At 42.8% G+C, this 23692-nt stretch overlaps 5 protein-coding genes across 7 annotated transcripts in view; 2 read left to right on the forward strand and 3 right to left on the reverse strand.

The window, feature by feature from the left end:
• LOC106655836 (RNA/RNP complex-1-interacting phosphatase-like) overlaps nt 1–13819 on the reverse strand; it is a 60527-nt gene extending 46708 nt beyond the window's left edge. For both annotated transcript variants that reach the window (XM_014376406.2, XM_014376405.2), the window contains exons 1-2: nt 13640–13819; nt 12951–13026 (exon numbers count right to left, since the gene is read on the reverse strand). In XM_014376406.2, coding sequence (XP_014231892.1) covers nt 12951–13026; nt 13640–13662 — 99 coding nt within the window. In that variant the 5' untranslated portion in view covers nt 13663–13819. The remainder of the gene's footprint in view (nt 1–12950; nt 13027–13639) is intronic.
• A 254-nt stretch (nt 13820–14073) lies between these two features.
• On the reverse strand, nt 14074–15380 carry LOC106655843 (protein DPCD). Its single transcript, XM_014376417.2, has 4 exons — nt 15240–15380; nt 14678–14889; nt 14374–14607; nt 14074–14307 (listed from the first exon to the last, which is right to left on the reverse strand). The coding sequence occupies exons 1-4, from the start codon at nt 15325–15327 to the stop codon at nt 14203–14205; spliced, it is 639 nt and encodes a 212-aa protein (XP_014231903.1). The 5' UTR covers nt 15328–15380; the 3' UTR covers nt 14074–14202.
• Nucleotides 15381–15489: 109 nt separating this feature from the next.
• LOC106655842 (probable N-acetyltransferase CML6) lies at nt 15490–16764 on the forward strand. The gene is made up of 3 exons (XM_014376416.2): nt 15490–15648; nt 15745–16056; nt 16234–16764. Exons 2-3 carry the CDS (start codon nt 15758–15760, stop codon nt 16745–16747), a joined length of 813 nt encoding a protein of 270 aa, XP_014231902.1. The 5' UTR covers nt 15490–15648; nt 15745–15757; the 3' UTR covers nt 16748–16764.
• A 319-nt stretch (nt 16765–17083) lies between these two features.
• On the reverse strand, nt 17084–19943 carry LOC106655840 (L-galactose dehydrogenase-like). Of its 2 annotated transcripts, none has more exons than XM_014376415.2 (8): nt 19713–19943; nt 18880–19020; nt 18628–18745; nt 18227–18388; nt 17890–18123; nt 17536–17667; nt 17281–17453; nt 17084–17185 (listed from the first exon to the last, which is right to left on the reverse strand). In XM_014376415.2, coding segments are annotated over exons 1-8 (1041 nt in total). In that variant the 5' UTR covers nt 19715–19943; the 3' UTR covers nt 17084–17106. The 2 variants fall into 2 exon arrangements, with proteins under 2 accessions (XP_014231901.1, XP_023316852.1); XM_023461084.1 differs by lacking the exon at nt 19713–19943 and adding an exon at nt 19159–19265.
• A 2727-nt stretch (nt 19944–22670) lies between these two features.
• Nucleotides 22671–23480, forward strand: LOC106655804 (tankyrase-2-like). The gene has a single exon (XM_014376361.1). The coding sequence runs from the start codon at nt 22671–22673 to the stop codon at nt 23478–23480; it is 810 nt and encodes a 269-aa protein (XP_014231847.1).
• Nucleotides 23481–23692: the final 212 nt, after the last annotated feature.

The following is a 23692-nucleotide window of genomic DNA, read 5'->3' on the forward strand; positions in this document are numbered from 1 at the left end:
CTCTCCCTATAGCTCCGTCTCTATACGCACGTACTCCTCTTGCTCTTGCTCCTACGCGGCTTCAGTTTTGATATAAATTTGGCCGCAAACGTAGCACTTAAACGTGTCTATTTCTCTCTCTATCTATCTATCTATCTATCTATCTGTATAATACTTACGCACACACACATAACGCGCGGAACATTATACATAATATCGATTGTGGGAGCCGAGCGAAACGATGCACAATCGGCAGTCGCCTCTCGCGCGTCTAGACTATAACATAATAACGCTCGCTCTGCTCGCTCCTTTAAGCTCGTTTAGTTATGGGGTTGTTTCCAAGCCCATTCCAGCCGCAGACGGAGAAGAGACGCGATGCGCGGATATCTTTATATATACGCCGAGGCAAAGAGACGTAGTGGTAGTAGTAGCAGTACATAATGGTATGCGCACGGCGTGGCAAATGCCGTAATAGCAGTCGCGTATATGGGACGTGTAACGAGGTGGAGAGGGGCCGAGATAGAGAGAGATATAGAGTACGAGAGACTGCGTTGAGATTTGTTGTCGCGGCTGTGCATTCCGTCGTCGTCGTACCTCCTCGAGAAGATCGGGACAGCTAGCCCCCGACGATCCTCGCGATTCTTCCCGATATTGCTTTGGCACGTCGGGCATTTGATATGATGAAATAGCGTCGTTCGTCGTGTATCCGGCAACGCAGCGCGTGCATATCGACTTTATTTTCGGCTAAATGCTTCAAGGGACACTGGACGTCTTTTAACGACTTTGCAATGCATGCATTTTACATATATGAGCAATTCTCCAAATGAAACGCATTTTTTGAGGTAGAATCGCGACAAATTTTTTTTTCAACCTACGTGGATACAGACCCCCGGGAAATGTTTTTGGGGGTCCTAGGAACCTGTAACCACGTAGAAACCATTGAAATTTCGATAGTGCTTATTTTTATAGCTACTTTTGTGATTTAGAGGACGAAAAATCATGTTTTCTCGTAAATGCGGCTAATTACTCAATTTCTAAGTCGTTGAAAAAGTATCAAAACTGATCTTAAAAAAATAACTGGCTACTGTGTTCGATAGGAAATGTTCTCAGCTTTCCAATGGTGGTATCAGATTTTCCGATAAATTGCACATTCACCGAGAAAATCACCATCACACATTGAGGGCTAAATATGTCGAAAAATTCAGTACGGAAAAAGTGAACTTTTTGGATAATTGTTGATTTTTCCTTGTGAAAATGAAATTTATCGAAAAATCTGACTACACCATGAGAAAGCCAAAGAAATTTCCTATCGAAAGCATATCTTTATTTATTTTTTCGGTGGAATTACAATGTTATACATGGGAATTTCTTTCACGTTGTTCGCTGTTTTCTGTTTCCGAGCTGATTCAGCGCGGTCGCGAGGTTTTCGGCTCGCTACAATCAAAACTAGCTCGTAATTCCACCGAAAAAATAAATAAAGATATGCTTTCGATAGGAAATTTCCTCAGCTTTCTTATGGTGTAGTCAGATTTTTCGATAAATTTCATTTTCACGAGGAAAAATCGAAATTAAACCTCAAAGATCACTTTTTCCTTACCGAGTTTTTCGAGATATTTAGCTTGGCACTTTTGATGGCGATTTTCTCGGCGAATGTGCGACTTATCGGAAAATCTGATACAACCATTGGAAAGCTGAGAAAATTTCCTATCGAACACAGTAGCCAGTTATTTTTTTTAGATGAGTTTTGATACTTTTTCAGCGACTTAGAAATTGAGTAATTAGTGGTATGTACGAGAAAACATCATTTTTCGTCCTCTAAATCACAAAAGTAGCTATAAAAGTAAGCACTATTAAAATTTCAATGGTTCCTACGTGGTTACATGTTCCTAGGACCCCCAAAAACATTTCCCGGGGGTCCGTATCCGCGTAGGTTGAAAAAAAAATTTGTCGCGATTCTACCTCAAAAAATGCGTTTCATTTGGAGAATTGCTCATATATAGATGGTCATTAATCACGCGAACGTCATATATTATGTTTTATCGTGTCGCGAGGCACAATATAAAATCGACGAGGAGCATATCGGCAAGGTATATAGCAAGTACCTATACTGGCTGCGCTACTACTACTTCTATGAGCAACTTTTGGCTGTCGCAAACAGATGTATACGGGGTGATGTATAGGAAACGATGGCTTCTCGCAGCTGCGCGCAAGGTTGCACACGCGAGGTATATAATACACAAGCTCGAAAGCACGCGGAAAAAGTTGCGCAATCGAACACGGCTGGGCACGCGAAGGAATTAGAGCCCAAGTTTTTTTTCTTACAAGACGATAAAGAGAGAGAGAGAGAGAGAGAGAGAACGACTGAAATCTTGGGGATATTTCCGATTAGTTATGGCCCTCGCGGAAAAAAGTGAAAAGTTGCTGTAAGGGCATCGATAACGCCGAGCAAATTAGTCCGAAGGGCAGCGCGAAAGCTCGCTACTATACTCCGCTCTCTGAGAATCTGGCGCCCAACGTGGAAGCGCGCGCGTCTCGTAATTGAAATATTTTTCGTTGAATAACGTCGCGACGGAATTTCTTTTTCTTTTATTTATCGGGCACAAAATCTATCGAAAATTTCGATCGATTCGGGGAGGGTTTCAGCTGGAAATCGTACATATAGCAGAGATAAAAACGCTCGTGTGCGTTTGACAGGACTAACAAAGCCCTTGGAGAGCGCGCGGAGGGGCAGATAACGCACGCATTGATGAGATTTTTCTTCTCTTTCCTTCTCTCTCTCTTTATTTTTCGTTCGAGCTTACAAAAGGCAAGTACCTGACAGCTGGCTCTTTTTATTTTTGCTCCGAAGAAAGGACGAACGTCGATTCATCGCGGTGGACAAAAGTGGACACTCGCGCGAGTACGTACATATGATAAACATTTCGACGTCGAAAACGTGATTTTGTCAAAAATCCCACACTTTCTTTCGGCCGGACCAGACATCTCGGCGATTCAACGGCCAACGCGCATAAACACACATCAGCAGCAGCAGCAACAAGCCAAGTAGCCATAAGGGTGTCTCTCTCACATGCAAATGATATCGCGAAGCGTCGTCGGAGATAAACACGTGCTGCAGCAGGTAAACGCGCGAATAAAATGAAAAGTGGAACACGATCGAGTCGTAAGATACGACGCGGAGTCTCCGCGCGTACAGTTTCTGGCTACCGGTGTGCCGTGCGCGCCATGCTTTTTTTTTTTTTTTTTGCAACTTCCTAGAACATTAGAGATGAGCAGCAGCAGCTTGATGGTATTTCGTTATATCTGATGAAACGTCTCAGGGATACTGCACGCGTGTGTGTCTTCGTCTTTTCACCCTCTCCTTTGTTCGCGTGTGCGTGTGTGCTCCTTAAAGTGTCTTACTTATGAACCGCATGCGCGCATCCAAACAAGATGCAACGGCTCTTACGCGTGTGCACGCACGCACACGTGCGTTAATAAATCATCGTGGATAATTTTCTAAATTATGCTCGGACCGCGGAGGCCACGTGCAGAATCTAGTTCAAGCCCTCCTGGCTCTCAGCAGTTCTCTCGCTCGATCGACTCGAACTCGCGGCGTTGCTGCTCCAAAAAGCTCGCGCTCGCCGAGAGCTCTCGAGCGCGAATATAAGTTATATACAATTAAAATCAACCGCGCAACGTTCGAGGTAAAAAGGATCGGAGCTATATTACGCGGAGCGCGCGATAAAAATTAGATCTTCGCTCCCTGAGCTGATGCGTACATACACACCCCCTGTACGCTGAAAAAGTCCGGCTAGCTAGTGGGTAGTTTCACTTTGCGGACGCAGGGGGGCAAACTTCGCTCGGACCATTAAGTGCTTTATGAGCGCGAGTTCCTTTTTCTCCGTAGTATATACATACGCCGACCGCTGCTGCTACCGCTACGGTTGCTCTTTATGCGCGGAGCGCCGTGCACGAGACGTTGCAACGAGGCGGAGTGAATATATATCTTCCCTTGCCAAGGAAACTTTGCGAAAAGACTTCTTTTACGTTGAAAATGCCATTCATCATATTATATGAATTCGTGTAACCTCGAAGAGCAGCAGCAGCAGCGGCTCTGGCAGGTTTCACTTTCGGCACGCCCGAAGACAGAAAGAGAGAGAGAGAGACTTTTCGGACCTTATTTTCCTTATATTTATCTTTTTTCTGGCTCTTTGTATTGTCGAGGTACCCCCTGAGAGAGGGAGAAAGAGAGAGAGAGAGTATGTGTATTCGAATTTGCATAGGGACAGCTCTCTCCGCGTATATGCGCCCTCCGCGTGACGTCCAAAGTCCGCTGAGAGATAAATATATTCAATGAAGACAAAAAGTGAGGAGAAAGAGGTGAAATGTGTCTTTGGATCTTTACCCTTATACTGTTATTATTATCATTATCTTTATTTATTTAACGAGTGTTTGTATATCGCTCGATATCGGTAATTCACTAATTGTCGAAGAAACCATAAACTAAACTGCCCCCCCTCTGAACGACGGTGGGATTTGTCGACCGTTGCAAATTGAGCTTTATACCGAAAACACGACCGAGAGAGTGAGAGAGCGAGTATATAAAGTTATACGCACCAGCGGAGAATTAATTGGTTCGACATATCCCCTTTATCTGAATCGATGATCAAAAATCTATGCAGGTCGGAGGAGCGAGGAGTGCGCCTTGCAGCAGAGGCGCCGGAGCGTACGAGAGACAAAAGCGTCGGGCGCGCGCGCCTATACGTGGGAATACACAACGACGACGACGACGACAGAGATACACTCGGCACACACACGCGTTAGAAATGCACGAAAAAAAGTAAGGCTTATACGCGATTGTAGATGTGTATAAGAGTGTATGTATACGACGACATCGGCCACATATAAGGCTAAAACGAGAGAGAGAGAGAGAGAGAAGGAAGAGCGAAGGAGGCGGTCTGTACGAAAGGATTGCAACTCGCGTCTGTGTGTGTGTGTGTGTTGTATATAAATACGTGTACAGCCACAGGACCGCAGAGATAACATCTTTCGAAACTGAGAATCAGCGATATTTCACAGAGTCATCGAAGTTTTTTCGGGGCCCGGACTTTGGCATAAATTATATCTCTATATGCGCTCGTCGCGTGTACACCGCATATACGATACAAACCCCCGGCGATCGTAATGCGCCTTCGAGGGGGTTCTATCGACATTTTTCGCTCGTACGATATAAGCCCTTCGAGTAGCGGGAAAAATTCGTCCCTCGAATTCGCGAAAATTTTGCAGTTCGGGGTTCGAGATTTTAGCCACGATCCCGACAAAAAAATTGAACGTTTCCTCCCGCTACGTACCGTATAACCGCGTGCGTTATATTATATGCATTCCGCGCGAGAATCAGAGACAGACCATGCGAACACCCGCAGAGGCCGCGCGGGACGACGCGTCCGATGACTATCGCTATATACATACATACGCTGCGGACTCTGTTTTTGCGGACTTATTACAAAAAAAGTCCGCTTTAATGCGCGCGCGCGCACACACGTGGCGCAATTCTTCTTCAACCCAAACCCCACCATCGCCATTATCAAAGCGGCTAATTCCATATCTCGGCGTAATTCAGACCTCGCGCTCGTTTTACCGGGAAATCGTCCTTTTGGCGTCGGCGTGTGTTGTTATATTTATATATAGCAGCGCATCACCTACACACACATGCGATTTCAAAGAGTACACTTTTACGTCGACGAACCGTTCCGCGCAGAGCAGCCGAGAGAGATCCGTGAGACAATAATAGCAATAATGCGCCTGCCATACGTATCCGGACCTCGTAAAACTGGCATCATCTTTCTTTTTCTCTCTCTCTCTCTCTCGAGACTGGCTCCGTTGGCCGTCGGTGCTGTGCCGCGCAGCGTATCGCGAGGCGCCTCGGGCACGATGACCCGCGCGCGCACAACCCGTCGAGGAATTCAATTTTTATATATTCGGGGATCGCTGCGCTTCGCTCGCGCGTTTTCCGGCACGCAATAACAGCAACAACCACAACACCGACAATGTATCGCGAGTATTACACGTGTGCGTGTGCAGAGAGAGAGCCTCGGGTGAGGGTGCAAGCCAATTCGCGACTGCGGGACTGCCCCCCTACGGTGTTGCCGGTACAGATATATACGCGTGCGTCGGTGCTGACATTTTTTTTAAACTCAACTTTACACGTTATACAGAGTGAGTGAGAGAGAGAGAGAGAGAGGCCGGAGCCCCAAAAAGATATTCAACAAGAGAGTAAGAGTAAGAAAGAGAGAGAGAGAGAAATGGGATGCGAGAGAAAGAACGGAGAGAGAGAGGCGGTGAAGAGATAGCGTGCCACGCATGCGAGTGTGCATACGCGTATACGTATGTATCGCGATCAACCTCTCGGGCGCCGAAATCAATTAGACCCTCTTTTGTACACGCATACTTTCTCTATGGGTGGTGCGCGGCTGATTTTTTATATCGTGCTGGCACTGCGCGCAACGCACACACGGACGCAGACACGCGCGCCCAAAACACAACGATGTACAAATTTCGCTACCCTCTTTTTTTTTTTTTTTAATAATTCAGGCGCTCGCTCGAGCGATCGGTGTGTGTGCATATATCCGCGTGTAAAATGTATTTAATGTTATACGCGCAAAAGCAGTGGTCAATGCCACGATCGTCTTGTCCGCTATATGCACGAACGCGTCCTCAAATATCTCACGTTTTATTCCGCAGTCCTCCTCTCGCTCTTTCTCCTGCGTATATATGTATTTATATACGTATTTACACTCGTGTACATACGCTGCAGCTATATATATATGTGCCGCATCACAAAGACGACGACGACGACGACGACGAGAGAATAGGAGCTCGAGTCGCGGAATATACCATGAACGAGAGTCAATTTTCGTTAAAGCGAGGAGAGATACCGGCAGCGCACGAGCTTCTTGTACATGTATACCGGTGAACCGGTTTATCTTTTGGTCAAACACAATCCGAGCGAAGCGAAGGATCATCGCTGCAGCAGCGCGACTCAAGGTGAAAATTTCTCGCGTCGAGTGCACGCAACGAGAGGCACCGAACTTTTTGATAATTGTAACCCCCTCGACGAGTGAGTGAGCGGTGTGCGTACTATAGTATGCACGTATGAGGAAATCGACGCGTAGAGTTGTCCAGTTGTGGTGCTTGCGCGCGGGCGGCTGCGTATCGCGATTTTGGTGTTTGAAAAAAAAAGACAGTCGCTCCGTGTAACAACTCGTGCTTCAAAGGGCCAAGTTCATTTTCCTCTTTTCATTGTAATTACGTCGATTTAAGCAAGTACCCGCGAGCCGATAATTGACAGGATACACTGGAAACTAATGAAAACTACGATTTATTATTATTTTATAAATACGAATACCTTTTCTCGGACGTAATAAATTATACGAAAAAGAACTTTCAAAAACGAATCAACGACTCGACGAGGTTTTCGGAGCCCGGCTCATATAACATTCAACGCGGCGGATACGAACGCGCGCAGCCGAGAGCTTTTCTGACCGGCCTGATTAAATGGATGCGTGAAAAAAGAAGATAAAATAAACGACTCTCGATTGGAACATTAATTATATTCGGACCGGGTTCAAAGGGCGTGACGGGACGAGCAAATTTTTATCGCTGCTGCTGCTCGAGAGAGAGAGCTATGGAGTAGCAGCGTAACAGCTATCGCGTGCGTTTGAAAACGAGATTCGCCATGTTGTGCACGATTAGTGATTCGGATTTTCAAGTTTACTTGGGTACCCCATGTTCTTTCGATTATTTGAAATTTATGAATTGTTGTGGTAGTATAGTATAATTTTTTTTTAAATATTCAATAAATTAGTTTAAATATAGTTTCTAATAATGGTAGTTTTTTATACAAGGTATAAGCTTTAACGATCGAACTATTTCATTATTTTTGAGTTCTTTTATTTCAAATGTTGGTGTACTTATCAATGGAAAAATCGAAATTCATTTTTATAATTTTTTTTATTTTAAAGGTACATAAAATTAATAATATCAGATTATACTATAATACTTTCAACGCATTTTTCAACGCAACAACATTATCCTCGTTTATGAGATTTCGCCCGCATTTGCCAAGCAAATACTATACAAATCTTCATTTGACATGTTGCTAAGGATCTGTTCACAGCAGTTGATCGGTAGTCGGTAGTTTATGAGTTTCATGTAAGGATCCAGTGCCCAACGCCGGAAAAATCCTCTAGACATCATCTCGCACAGATGCAACTCACAAGCCTCTTTATCTCCATCGTGAAATATCGAAAGAACATCCAATTCCGCAAATTTAAAGTAGTCCTCATACGTGAGAAGTTTTTCTTCCTCTACGGGTATTAATTTACTCCAATCGTAGTTCCAACGTCTTTCCAGAGCCGACGGCTTCTCGAACAAATCGTGTTCAGCGAAGAATCTCATGATCGTCAGTGCCTCGCTCCGGTTGAACACGTATCCTCTTTCCTCGAGATTTTCAGCGATGACCAGTAGACTGGACGCCATGATCAATTTGTAATTGGGGTATATGCTGCTGAAAGCTCGCCTATCCAATCGCTCGGCAAATTCGCTCGCGGTTGGAAAAACGAAGCTCGACAGATCGGCACCGTGATCCAAGAGCACATCGACGACGCGAGGCACGAGATTTTCCACGGCCCATCGAAGTGGCGTCCGGCCCAATTTGTCCACGACATCGAGCTGCGCCAGCCGAGGAAACATCGCCAACAGCTCGTCTCGACTCGAGGCTCTCTTGGAAATCAAGTGCAGTGGTGTCGTTCCATCCTCGTTGACCGAGTTCGTATCGGCGCCTCTTCTCAGAAGCAATTCGACCAGTTTTTGGTTGCCGGGGGCCAGAGCATAGTGTAGGGGTGTATCACCTAACTCGTCCACAGCGTCGATCTCCACGATCCGCTGTTGGTCGTCGCAGATATCGAAGAACGTCTCCGCCAAGTCGTAGCTGAGATCGCCTCCGCTGCAGATAACGTGCAGAGGAGCCCATCCATCGAAGTTGGCTACATTTGGATCTGCGCCTCTCCTCAGCAGCTTCTCCATACCCCTCTTGTTACGTGCTGCGACAGCCATGTGCAGCGGTGTGAAGCCATTTACGTCCTGGATATTGACTCGGCGGGCCGTCGACTGTCGTTTGTCCCAGATCTCGAAAAACATCTCGATAAAGTCATCGTCATCGGCATAACTAATAACGTGTAGAGCAGTGACTCCTTTGTCGTTGGCTATATTTGGATCGGCGCCTCTTCTCAATAGCAATTCGACCAGCTGTTTGTTCCCGGATTCCATAGCCAGTTGCAGCGGTGGAGAAAGGATGTTCGGCTCGCCGAGGCAATTCGGATCCTGGCCGCGTTCGAGAAATCGCTCGACGACGTCGTACAAGCCGTACGTGCAGGCCATGTGAAAATGAGTCACACCACCGGGCTCGTCGACGTAATTCACGTCAGATCTGTCGTAAATCTTGAACAGATCGTGGACGAGTCCGCTGCCACCTGTATAACTCACGTGTATGATAGAGTGCACTGCTGTGTCGCGACGCGACACCGGCTTTCCGTCTTCGTCCACTTCGGGCTCGTCCTTGTAGCCGGTGCGAGCCACGAAGTCGATGATCAGTTCTGCTTTGTAAAGATCCTCTTCTCGGTAATTTGCTAGGCAATCCCTGAGAAGACGCTCAATTTCTTTCGGGCTCAAAGAGTCTCGCAGATTTGGTAGTGGACCCTTCCAATCTATCCAATCCGTTAACAAGGCAAAGAGTCGATCAAGAAGTGCGTATCGATCTGCTTCGATCTCCCAATTGACCTTTTCTCGTAAGCTTTTTAATTTTTTGGAAAAATTTCGGCTGTCTTGATCCATCTTCGTACACACTCGCGCGACACACAGAGTCACTTGTAATTTTTGTAAATATTTGTTCTTTTACACGATAATCGCGTGATCACAGTAGACGAGAACCTTTTTACAACTGTTTACGCTGCGGCGTCTCCGCGTGCACTGTACATACATGTGCTCAAAGATTTATATCGGAAAGCGAAGAACACATGGCGAAGCTACGAGAGAAAGTAGTAGCCACGTAATCGAACGCGTATTCGATCCGAGCGTTTGGGCGGAGCTTAGAGTGGCGCTACGGTCACCATATACACGTAATCTTATGGAAAACCAGGACGCGCTCTGAAAAACTGTCAGCGTCGGACGCTCGAACTACATTTTTTCTTATGAGAATTAATACGAGAAAGCGCCAGGCTGTGTGAACGCTCGGGGCCAATAGCGGAAGTGTCGTGTCACGGAACGAACAGGCAGGCAGTGTACCACAGCAGAGACGATGTAATTCGGCTGCTTCTGCATTGAACTCGGTGCACTCTGCGACCGATGCGACATTCATAGGCGTTCGATTGATGTTTTTTTTAGATTTTGAAAAGTCCCGATGCGCGTGTAATTAACGGTCGATATTGATGAACGATTGCGCTGATTGTTTTCGCAGTGGCTTGGAAATAAAATTATGCTATTTTTTCATGTTTAAGAAGTTGAGTTCCTGAACATTGTTTTTCCATTTTTTATGAATAAGGAGTTGAGTTCCTGAATGCAATTTTTGACACCTATTTCGGATTTCTCACCATAGATTTCACAACAAAAATCTATTTTTTATTTTGATTCTGAAATCACCCTGAATCTACAGGACTTAGTTAATGGATTTACTTGAACATTATATAGCATCACCATTGTTAAATAATCTAATTTTATAGCGTGTAACATCAGAGTGTTTATATAACACGGCCAAACTCTTGGTTGTGTTTATCAACTTAAAAATTTGTTTTTATCCCAGTTGAGTGCGCTGGTCAGTTCCTCACCAGTTTAATAGCCAATATATTGGTTGAGAATTGGCCAGGTTCTGCCCAGTTTATGAGTTAAAAATTTCGAAAGTTTTTAATTTTTTTTTTCATTTTCTAGGCACCATTTGGTGTGCTTAAAATTGTATCTCAGGAATTTGAATCGTCATAACTTTGAGTTTAGGGTCTGCACTGCAACGCTTAATTTACCCCTATAAGACGTCAAATTCCGAACGATTCTCGTGTCGAAAATCGAAAAGAGAAATTGCGCACACGTACGCGGCAAGTTGCTGTGCAACAAAAACAACACCAAAAAACAAAAAAAAAAAAAAAGAAAACAAGATCGACAGAGAAGACATTATTAACGTGTACTGGAGCCATCCCGAAGCTCATGTTACCCACACACAAAACACAAACGCACACGAGTAACGAGCGAAATCGGCGACTTATTTTTCACGGCACCGACTGTATCGAGGCGAGCGATCAAAGCCCGAGATTATATTATATATACGCAGCACGTGTGTGGCGATCGCTGCAACGCGTGTGCAGCAGCAGCAGCGGACTCGTGCTGACTCTCGTTGCCGATTTTCTTCTTCGCAATGACGCAAATCGGTATAGAAAAATTTGAGAAATAGATTTTTTTCTCTCTCTCTCTCTTCTTTGGCCTCCCCCGCACGCACTGCGAGGCACCGAGTGCGATTGTGTATGCAAATTTCGTTACTGGTTTAATTAAAATATATACGTGCAGTTTTTAATAGTACCGGCCTAAAAATAGAGCCCCCGTGTGTCTGTGTGTGTGTACGTGCACGTGCGGACGTACACGCAATGATTAAAGTCCATTTACGCACACCACAGAGAGAGAAAGAGAGACACGTTTATGCATTTTATAACTCCGATAGCGAGGCAATAAAATCAAGCGCCGAAACAAGGTACACACACGGGTACTATACTCTCGGTGCGATCCCCCGCGCGCGCGAGTACAGAGATGCGTATAATAAAATCACATAAAGAAACTTAAACACACGCAAGAATGTGCATATACGAGTTGAAAATATCTTTCTCGTGCGTACGTGCCAAAGGTCAATTTCGACACGTATAGGTATAATATAGGTGATTCGCGCGTATACACGGCTACTTTGGGTTCCGTGTTATGCTGCTGCTGCACGAAGATGAATGGCACACGCAGGTGTAATTCGGGTTAACGAGGATTATTTATTCTCGCGAGCTGTGTGTAGCGCATTTCAAGATGAAGACGTCGAATTCTCGTCTCGCGCAGAAGAGAATGGAGAGATTGTATTTTACGTCCATGGAGGTATTTATACAATATAATATATAATATGCCCTCGCGCCACGGAGTGAGCGAGAGAGAGAGAGAGGATGAATGATGGCAGCGGAGGATGAAATTCACTCGATCGATTTGCTTCTTTTGTTTTGGGATATCGTATCATAAGTGTGTGTGTGTGTGTGTCTCGGCATATTTTCTCTCCGTTACGTGTATGTGTGTATGTGCATCGCATCGAGATTTGCCAATCAGACGAGAGCGAGAGACGATATCGAAACACGCGCGCGGACGAGAGATCGTATCTGTCTCTCACTCGGCATTATATTCGATTCGTTCCCTTCGACCAAAAATAAACGAAACGAAAGAAGGAGTCGAATATTCGACGAACGAGCGATACGTATGAATGCAGAAAAACATTCAAAGTATCGCGCGATGGACTATTTAACGAGACTATGCGCGAGTATCCCCGTCGGTGGAATCGCGAAAAATAAATTTGCGCGTTAACATCGCGAACGAATCGCGAGGAACAAGACGTACTGCCGCGTTTCGCACAAGTAGAGCCTCAAAGCGACTGGAAATAATCGGGATAAACTCCTCCGGGGGGCGTTGAATCGAGTACATTTAATATCCCTGGGTCAGGTGCAAACACACACACTCATATTTTATTTATATTGTTTACGCTTGGTAAAGTCGCGCAGCGTTCAAGACTGTGGTGAGTAAATCAAATTCGCGCACGGGTAGTTTATTTTCAGGGTAAAAACGGACTAAACCGAGCACGAAAAGTAGGGTGTTTCAAAGGATCAAAAATATTATTATACATTTTAAATGTATGACTAAACATTTCGACTTACTTCTTTGAGTGGCACCTTGAACGGTAAAATATTTGTGTTGGTTATGTTGGTGCCGTATGACTTGTAGTCCAGCCACCTGCGAGAACAATGATGAAAGAAAAAACGAGTGTAAATAAACAAAAAAATAGAATATTATATTAGTAAACAATCAGGAGGAGAGACAGCTACGCGCGACGATGTATACATCTAACTCCATCTAACCGACGACGCACGAAAACGTAGAGATCAGCAGCTCGAATGATAAACAAGGAAGGCGACTCCGCCGAGCTCGGAAGACGTTGAAATCCCGCGTTGCGATGCACTTTGCGGAACAACGATGCAACGATCCGATGAAATTTATAACTCGAGTCGTTCGTGTGCTCGAGATTTATAATGCATCTGTCATAATTGTATCTCAGCGATAGTACGTAGCGTTTTCGAAGCCGAAAAGTAAAAAAAAACAACATAACCCTCGTAGTACACAACGCAAGTGAAAACAAGACGTCTCCGCGTATACGGCCGCACACGTGTGTCGCGTGTCGTTGTTCCAGCGCAATCTCGTAAGTAATTACGGCTCGTAATTACGCTATATATGCGTGTACCGAATGTAAACCGAGCAAAGTGATGCAAAATCCCGAAAAATAAAGAACTCGTCGTGGATCATATCGCTCGAAAGACGTCAACAAAACGAGAGACACGCTGCTGCTTACCTGTCCGGTATAGACTTCGACATGTTTTCGGTCTGGGACTTGACGATGCGTTGATTGATCACTGATAATTTTCTGTTTTCTATTTACTTAACACTGCACAAAATCACACACGGCCGAATAAATTACTCTCTCTCTCTTATTATCGCATCTTTTCGCAACAGAAGTACATGCACTCTAACAGCACCGGTGCTAAAGTGTCATGCGCAAAAAGTCCTACACGTTACGCACCACCAAGTGCCGCCATCTGTATACTCGCGATTGTACAATTTGAAATGACACATTGACTTCTCAAGATTTTTTTTTTATTACTTAATCTCATCAATCATGCAGTTATGTTTTTAAAATTATGTTTATTACATTCTTTTCTCAAATTTTACAACATTATAAATATTTTATTATTTACATTTAATAGAAAAATAAATTGTAACTCATTTTAAAATAGACACATAATTAAACTTAATTATCGATCATTAATTTTTGTGCAGTTCATTAAAATAAACAATTTCATAGTCTTGATACAATTGAATGAATTCTTTGTCAAACATTTTCTTCAATTTATCCTGTTACTTGGTTGGACATTGAACATCACCGTCTTTATTAACTTTCTGTTTTGATACCATTTCGAATATCTTTTTCTCCAACTCGATTAGCTTTGGAGGTTTTTTGTACTGAAAATTGAACGCAAATTACTTTCTCATTCATACAATAATTTCAAATTATATTCATTGCATTACCGTTATGATTAAAGTATTGTACTGATGTTTGAAACTCAGTCTATCATGCTCTGGTCGCAGGCCTACTCTTTCTAAATCTGGTACTGTTAACTTTTTGTAATACTTTTTATTACTAGTTCTGACAGTGATTGTTCCATCCTCTTCTGCTGTTACAGAGTAAACATCAACAGGATAGCTGAGGTTTCTTATTCTCCATTCTAAGCCAGTTTTAGTGATTCTTCTTGAAACAATGGGCTAAAAATTTTGCAACAGTGAATTAATTAATGATAATTCAATTATGATCCTCAATAAACCAATTACTTACATTACTAGAACTCTCACGAATACCAGCAGTTTCAAGTTTGTCAACTGCATTAATATTAGGCTCTGGATCGCCAATTTCAACTTCCCATCCTAAATCTTGGCCCAAATCACCTTTTTTTCTCCAAGCTCTCCGGACCACAACATTTGTATCCAAATTGTACTCTTCTACAAATTCTTTGCCATTTTCAAATAAAAAGTGGACTTTTCTGTTTCCTATAAACAAAAGCGTACATTAATTAGTACAAATCCTATTTATATATCACTGAATAATTTTATTAAATACATAAAAAAATTAATTTTATTACAATGAGTTAAAAGCGCACAACAATTTAAATAAAATTCAACCAATCAAGTGCTCCAATTCAGCAGTAAGTAATTTTTTATCATTTAATGAATTTTGTTTGACAGCCTGTAGTGTATTGATCAAACAAAACTCACAATGCAAAATGTCAAGTTCCATTATTTGAAATTTTATGAATGTCAACCGTCAATTCAAACGGAAAACGAATAACATGGATTTCATCGTTGCAAATAATCAATAGTAATAAAAATTATTTGATTACCATCTTGAATAATCGCCGTTTTCTTGGCATCTTGAAGAAGTTTGAACCATTGTTCGGTCGCCATGCTTACACTCGCCTCGACTTGCATTCGCCGACTGGCCGATGTTTACAGTGAACACAGCCTCGAGTTGACGACCGCTTCGATTAATCGCGCACAATCGAGTATGAAGCTAGACGCGATTCGTAAAGTAGTTACCGCTCTACTCTACAATCTACACACGTGCGTTAGGGACAGGGTGAGCGACCGAAATCACCGAAATAAGCAAGCTGATCGCTCGCGTCCTCTTCGCATTGCTTTCGGTACCACTTATAATCAGACTCAATTTTTGCCTCGAGACCTGCGCTTCTACCTCTTGTCTATATTCTCTTCGATATAGCTTCGTGACAGCTCTTATCTGTACAGCACATGGTAAGACAAAGACGTTCTCTAATAAATAAAAAACGTTCGTCTGAATTTAAATTGTTCGAAAGAACGCCAACGACAATTTTTCGTTTTTTGTTTCAGACATAACCCGAAAATGAGTCACGTAGTCGTAATTAGGCCCTTCAAGGATGGCGATGAATACACTTGCTGCGACTTGGCCAAAGAAGGCGTCATGTCATCTTTGAACAGTACAATGATTGGAAATGTTTGTCGAGAATTGACATTCCAGTTGATGATCTTGTTTGCTGCATTGATGTTCATATTTTTAAGTGTTCCATTTACCTTGTGTGCCCTCGTAATACCAGCCGTAGTGCTTTTGATAATGACTTGTACTTACATAGCTTTTACTGTTAAATGTTCAGAAGTCCAGCAAGAAATAAGAAATGCCTCAAGGTATGTCAAACTATTTTTAATTTTTTACATTCAATTATATTCAAAATTGAGATTAACAGTCAGAAGTCAATCCCATTATATTTTAAAATGCATCTAGTTCTGCGGTTTGAATTTTATTTCAAATAGTGTTCTAAATGTTATGCATATAAGTTATTAATTGAATCTTCATTTTTTCAGAATTTACATGTCCAATGCATTCTCCTGTTTTTGGATAGCAGAGGTATACGAACCTTACACAATGACTCGTAAACCAGCTGACTTTCACTATACCATTATGCCAGAAAAAGAATTTAAGGCTCGCAACATTGATGTTTCTTCTCAACGCAAGAAAATTGTTGGCTGCATTGGATTATTGAAAAGTCATAGGCTGGACAAAGGAGCTTGGCTAAAACGCCTTTTTGTACAACAAAGTTATCAACGTAAAGGTATAGCATCTGCTTTATTGCAAGCAGCTATTGACTTTGCAAATGAGCAAGGTTATAGCTGTGTCAATCTTGTAGCATCGGAGTACAATGAAGGTGGTAAAACATTGTGTCTCAAAAAAAAGTTTGAATTATTTCACATGTACCACAAACGAATTCTTGGTTCAGTCATGTCCATCTCAATGTATGAATTAAGTTATCGTATCAAACCTGATGGTGAAGATTACATGACAAATTATTCCAGAAAACGATTATATGTTAGTGACTAATATCATCTTTTTTTGAGTCATATAGCTGAAAGTAACATTATTGGTTCCAAAATCAAAAGAAAATGTTATTTTTTGCCGATAAATTTAAGAAATACTCTAATTGCATTCTTTTAGCCTTAACTTTTTCAACATTTTACATGTAATATACATGTAATATAGATGATTTCTAATTTTACTCTCTTAAATTAGTACCATACTATTTTCATGAGGTTTTTATAAATGCGAAACATTACTTTTTTACCAAAGGTGAGATTTACCTTCTCAAAATGATAAAACAAAGACTAATGATAGTACATATTTACTTAAAAATATTGTTTAAGTTGAAATTACAAATTTATTCAACAATTTTAATTTTAAATTTAAGACTTGGACATTGCTTTGCGATATCTGGAAATTTCATCTCCTTCCCAGTGTTTTTCAACTATTTTTGACAAGTATCTGTTGAGAATGTTTGAAAAATTATAAGAATCTCATCAAAAAAAATTTTTTATTCTATCCAGTTACTTATACTAAATGGAAATACTATAACTTACTTTTCTTTAATGAAACTTAAAGTTTTTTCTTCTTCATCTGTGATTCCATGGTTCAGAGTGTTTAAATTCATTTCCAAGTCTTTTAAATTTTGCATACCAATTAAATTAGTAGCAAAATCAGGACACTGCAAAGAATGCCAAACCGCTAATTTGCCCAACTCAATTCCACGTTCCTAGTTAAGAAAAAATTTTTTAAATACTAAACAAATTGTGACTTTTATAAAATGTGGTCAATAAGCTGATAAAATAACACACTTGACAATATTGTCCAGCTTCTTTACAAAGCTGCTTCACCATTTTAGAAGCAGGATGCCATTCTGGCGGTCCTTTATTCGTTAGCAATCCCATGGAAGGTGCTGCTGCATTTATTACTCCAATATTGTTTTCCTGTAATATTTTATTGCGTTACTCAAGATTGTGACTATAGATAATTAAGATTGTATTGTAACTACGATGTAAGGATAATGAGCACAAGAACAAAACGTACTATAAAATTGTTAAACATTTGAAATATTTTGAAATAGTTAAATATTGAAGATCAAAGTAATTTATCATAGTTATATAGTGCCTAGTAAAAGTAAGTTCAAGTATTATGCTATAAATATTGACCCTGAAAAAGTGCATGTACTCGCAGAGTGTATCATCAATGAGAGTGTATCTAGCGTAAGAGAGGATGAGGCTGATCCGAATGTTGCATTGTTCTATACACTCTTTGAGGACAGATACGGGATATCCTGTGACGCCAATGAATCTTGCTTTGCCATCTCGAACTTGTCGCGACAGCTCTGGTAATGTTTCAGTGGTCACCACATGCAAAGATGGGGCAAATTCAACGTCGTGAACCTGTATGGAAAATCGATCAATTTTATGTAATGATTTGACAGCTCTCCATTTAAGTCAACGGCAATCTCGTTAAGAGAATGAAGAATCAAAGGAACATTTTCACCTGAATAACGTCTACATAATCGAGTTGAAGCAATTTCAAGCTCCTGGCGACACTCTTGCGAGTCTCCGATACCGAAAAGTCAAACATGCGCTCGTAGTCTAGCTCGTACCTGCCGACTTTCGTAGCTATGTAATACGCAGCTCGAGGAATTCCTTTGAGTGCCTATAGGAAATAAATTATAAAAAAAAAAACGTAAATGATATGTTATACTCGCAAAAAGTGATATATGTGTTGAATTTAAAAATGTCGATCTGAGCTCGACGAGACTAAGTCTTTGATGTTTGATATTTTTGTAGGGATTGTTCAGTTTTTTAAGAATTTTATACTCGATCGAAACGAACAAATAAAGTGTGTGAAAAGAAAAATGTGGAAAAAAACCGAAGCATTTTGTTTTATTTTACCTTGCCGAGGACAGTCTCGGATTGACCCTGTCCATACCAGTACGCGGTGTCGATGTAATTGATTCCCTTCCTTATGGCCGTTCTCACGGTCTCTATGGCCTCTTCCTCGTTGTATTTTCTTAAAAAAAAAAAAAAAATATTCACTCTTACATTTTTCATCTCACTCTCGTTATCATTTGTTTCGTTTTGTTTGATTTTTTTTCTAGATTCTCATCGTCGCAATAAAACATCATAATTCGTGAATAAATGTACCCGTAATGACAGCCCAGCGTTCCACAGCCGAGGGACAGTTTGCTGACCAATAAACCGGTCTTGCCCAGCGGTCTGTACTCCATAGACTCGACCGCCTCCAAATCGTGGAAACCCTCCACATAGGTAGGTGGCAAATTCGACCTATATACATCGAGAAAACATTTATTTCGCATCCAAACGAATATAATTATGAATATTTCGCTTGAAAATTTCCACGTGCGCCGCGCCGTCCGCGTCTATTTCGGACGAGCTTTTCAAAAGCGTAAAAGCTGCTGTTACCTCTCCCCGTGTTGGTGGTGGTACAGCGCGCGAACATAACGCGCGTTTCGTCGTCTTTAAAAATAAACACTGTATAAGGGTATGTAACGCCAAAAGTTCGGAGTTATGCAAGACCGGCTGCTGTGGCTGCTGCTGCGTGCGCTATTAAACTCGCGCTGCGGCAGTTGTACACTTGAACTTGAACGAGAATCTCGTCCGTCGTACGCGTGTATCTGTGCGTGTGTGTGTGCTTGCGTTGCAGCACGCGAGAGATGCACATGCAGCAGCAGCACCCACAGCGGTATCTTTGCTGATATAAAATTGTTTCGCTGCTTCTTCGAAGTAGTACGTGCCGTTTGGTTGTTCTGTTGTTTTGTTGTTTATTGTTGCCGTTGTTATTGGTAGTGCAACAATGATGCTACGCACTAGATATGTGTATTGTGTGCCAATTATCATGTGATTAACACGCGATCGAAGCTTATCAACGCGATTTATTTTAACAAATTTAAAGACCGATCGGATTGAAACGGCAGCGCTACTATTTACAAACATATTGAGTGATGGATTTTACGTACATTTTCGGACACTGATTCCTTATTTTTTTTTATACTAATCGTCCAATACTGCGTGTACAACAAAATGAAATCCTGTATATCCGCTGCGTCGCAATCGGCTCGACTATAATAATCTAATACGCGTTTATCGTCCTTCTATTTATACCGGTGCCTAATCCGAACGATCGTGTCGCACAGCACGCAGCGCGCGATATCCGCGAATTGTTTACTGCACACACAAGCACACGTTGTACGGGGACTTTACGACGGGGAATTCGCTTGTCTCTCGAGTGGCGGTACTTGTAACGCCAGTGTGTACTGTGTGGCGTGCTAAACTCCGAACTGTTATGTCACGTGCATGTGCACGCGTGTGTAATCGTCGTGGCATTTGAGAACTCGACATTGCCATCCGCGACGACGTACGATTTCAGCCGCAATTGCGAGAATCGCGCGAATTTTGATAGTATAGCGCCTCAGCCTTCGATACGAGCGCGAATCTTCTCTGCAGCGGCACGTGTGTGCGTATAGTAACGTATCGACTGCCGGATACGTAGATTCTGCCGCTGAACTCCAGCGCGGATCGCGTATCATATTTATAACGGCGCGCGTGATTCGGATCTAATAATAATGCCTCGGTGTTATCGTTGCTATGCGCACGTGCGTAATTGAATGTGCATCGATCGTAATTCCCTATATCTCCGTCTCTCGTTGGTTTCGAGTGTTTACGTCTGTACACCATATGCAGATCCGATTCTCTCTCTCTCTCTCTCTCTCGGCTTGCTCGATCTCGGGCGAGCTTTTTGCCAAGCACAAGCACACGCGCTCTAAACGCGTTACGATTAATTTATACACGGCTCCACGCTCGTTTATTTATAATTATATATAAATTTTAGAGCAGAGAAACTTTTGCATGCGAAACGATCGCATCGACGCCCGATAAACATGTGTACACTTACATACATAATCAATTAATTGCTCGGCTCACGCTCGAGACTCTCTAATCAGCCATTTATCTCGGGGCGCCGCGGCACATATATACGCTGCTTAATCCATCCCTAACTTATAATATACATAATATGCGAGCTCGGGGTCGTTCTACGCCGTTCCAAAGGATTATAAAGTTTTCGTACGTATAGAGCCGCATTGTAACACATACACACACACATGCCGATCGCTGATATATATGTGTGTATACGATAACGTATTCGTGCGCCGCAGCGGCACTCCATTATAAACGAGAAAAAGAAAAATAGGCTAGCTCGCGCGCGCGCGTGTACGTCGTTAGACACGCCGCTATATATATATATGGGCTACTGCTACTGTATGAGAGAAGAAAGCTGAAAAACGAGGGACACATTCTTCTAATACGTGCGAGTGCAGCGCAGCTTTTGTTATTATATGCCGAGCGTATATAGCAGCGAAGTCGTCGTTCTTTCTTTCTTCGACTTCACCGGCGTTTTTTTTTTTGTTTTTTACAACTTTTTGTATCAACGGTATCCGACCAACGCGGCTTGAACGATCGTTGTAAAAATGTAGGAGTACATTTTTTAATCTTATTTTATTAATTTCAACACTTTCCATGAAATACGTACCGAGTTCTTACGGTAGTATCAACTACATTAAAGAACAAAAAACAAACATTATTCAGCTGCTTGTACATTTGCGTGCACTTTTTATACAATTGGCTAAAATTAATTTTAATTGCGGTAATTTATCAGGGAATAATTTTTAATATATAAAAACTCATATCAGAGTTCATTACTGGAGAGTGTTTTTGGTGAATGCATTTTTTACTTAATTCTACAATAGTATACTACCCTTATACATTGCGCAGCGGGAGAGACAGTTTTGAGATTATGGTACGATAATAACTCGTGAGCGGAAGTGTTCGAGGGGCTCGAGATTCTGAACTTCCCGTCAGCCACCAAAACGCTCGAGCTCCGATATTTTTGGAACTTTTCATCGAGAAATTCGCGCGGCTATTCTTAAAACCATTGCGGCGTTGTTAGAAGTAACGGCTAGAGGCCCATAGCCAAGTCATACTACTTTTTTTTATAGTCAGTACTTATCAGAACGCCTTGCTGTGCAGGTGCAAAAACGGAATCGCTTCGACCGGAGTGCGCGATTTTTGCGAAAGAAATATAAAAAAAAAATATTTCAAATCGCCAGCGACCGTATTGTTGGTGTATGAGTGCGCAGAAAGATGTACCCGTTGAAATACCACGCAAAAAGCGACGATAATAACGACGATGATCTCGAACACGTGGATAACAAGGAAAAAATAGACACTTTGAAGAGTATACGTGTAAAGGTCAATTGGGCGATCAAAGAGGCTCGATATCATTTTCTCGATATACTCTATCCCGTACTTATGGAATATGCATGGAAGGGCCGATTTCCAGATCTCCGAGATATTTTTCCTCCCGAAGAAATCGAGTGTCTTCTCGCAGATTCGATAAATTACTGGGCTGGACAAGAGAACAGCGTTCGAAGACAACGATTCATCGAGTTCGTGATTCGCACCGGTTACAAAGACGAGCCCGAAGTCGACGAAGACGGCAAGCCATTGTTGCGTCGCACTACGGCACTGCTCCGGGCGGCCAAGAAGCAATACCACAACTGCGTTCGTATGCTCTTTAAAATCTACGATAGATTCGACGCGAATTACGTCGACGAATCCGGCCTGACGCATTTTCATGCCGCCTGTATGAGCGACTGTCTCGCGATCGTCGAAAAATTTCTCGAGCTCGGACAAGATGCCAATTGCATCGCGCGAAGAACAACGGATTCGCCGCTGCACTTGGCGGTTTTCTACGGTCACAAGAAGGTGGTCGAATTACTGTTGAGCCGCGGCGCCGATCCGAACTCGACCGACACGTCATTTGCCAGAAAAAATACTCCGACGATGATTTGGTGGAGGTATTTTTCAAGATCAGCGACGAAAAACATCGGCCGGTGCGGGTCGACGCCCGGGACCACATGAGTCGAACACCGCTGCTCTTGGCTTCGATCCGGAGCCACAAGAAGCTGGTCGAATTGCTGCTGAGAAGAGACGCAGATCCGCGTTCGATCGACGCGAAGGGATTAACTGCTATGCATTTCATTTGCAAAGGTAACTGTAGGTCACAACGTGAACTAGAGAGGGCCGTGGAATGTGCGACTCTGTTACTCGAAATCGGCAAAGAAAAAAATCAGTCGGTGCAGATTAACGCCCGAGATAGGTCGGGTAACACACCGCTACACTATGCTCTGGCCTACAGCGACAAGAGGATGATCGAATTGCTGCTGAGAAACGGCGCCGATTTTAATTTGGCCAATGCAGAGGGGTTGACCGCTCTGCATTTTATGTGCAAGAATTTTTACAAGGGAGGTGAATTGGTGGAGACGTTATTCAAGATCAGCGAAGAAAGTCATCGGACGGTGCGGGTAAACGCCCGGGATATCAAGGGTAACACGCCGTTGCACTTGGCATTGCAATCCAGGATTATTGACATCGCGAAGACGTCCGAATTGCTGCTGAGAAACGGCGCCGATTTTAATTTAGCCAATGCAGAGGGCTTGACCGCTCTGCATTTTATGTGCAAGAATTGTAAAATCGGTCATGACTTGGTGGACATGATATTCCGGATCAGCGAAGAAAATCATCAGGCGGTGCGGGTCAACGCCACGGACAAATTGGGTAACACGCCACTGTACTACGCTGTGGCTCCAATCCACAGCGATTGTGGAATATACTGGATAAGACCAATTGTTCAAACGCTGCTAAAAAATGATGAAACCCGAATTTAGCTAACAACGAGGGAATCGCTCCTTTGCACAATGCATGCCAGGGAAACCACAGCGTCGAGTTTCTGAAGATGTTTTTCGAGCTCAGCAACGACGCGTACAAGCCGCTGCAACTCAACCGCCAGGACGATTCGGGCCGGACGCCACTGCACTTTGCACTGAGCAAGATACGGTTGGATCGGTTTTCAACGATGAAAACGGTCGCCGAAATGCTG

This window comes from Trichogramma pretiosum, unplaced genomic scaffold, assembly GCF_000599845.2.
Source record: "Trichogramma pretiosum strain Unisexual culture from Peru unplaced genomic scaffold, Tpre_2.0 scaffold49, whole genome shotgun sequence".
NCBI classification, from domain to species: Eukaryota; Metazoa; Arthropoda; class Insecta; order Hymenoptera; family Trichogrammatidae; genus Trichogramma; species Trichogramma pretiosum.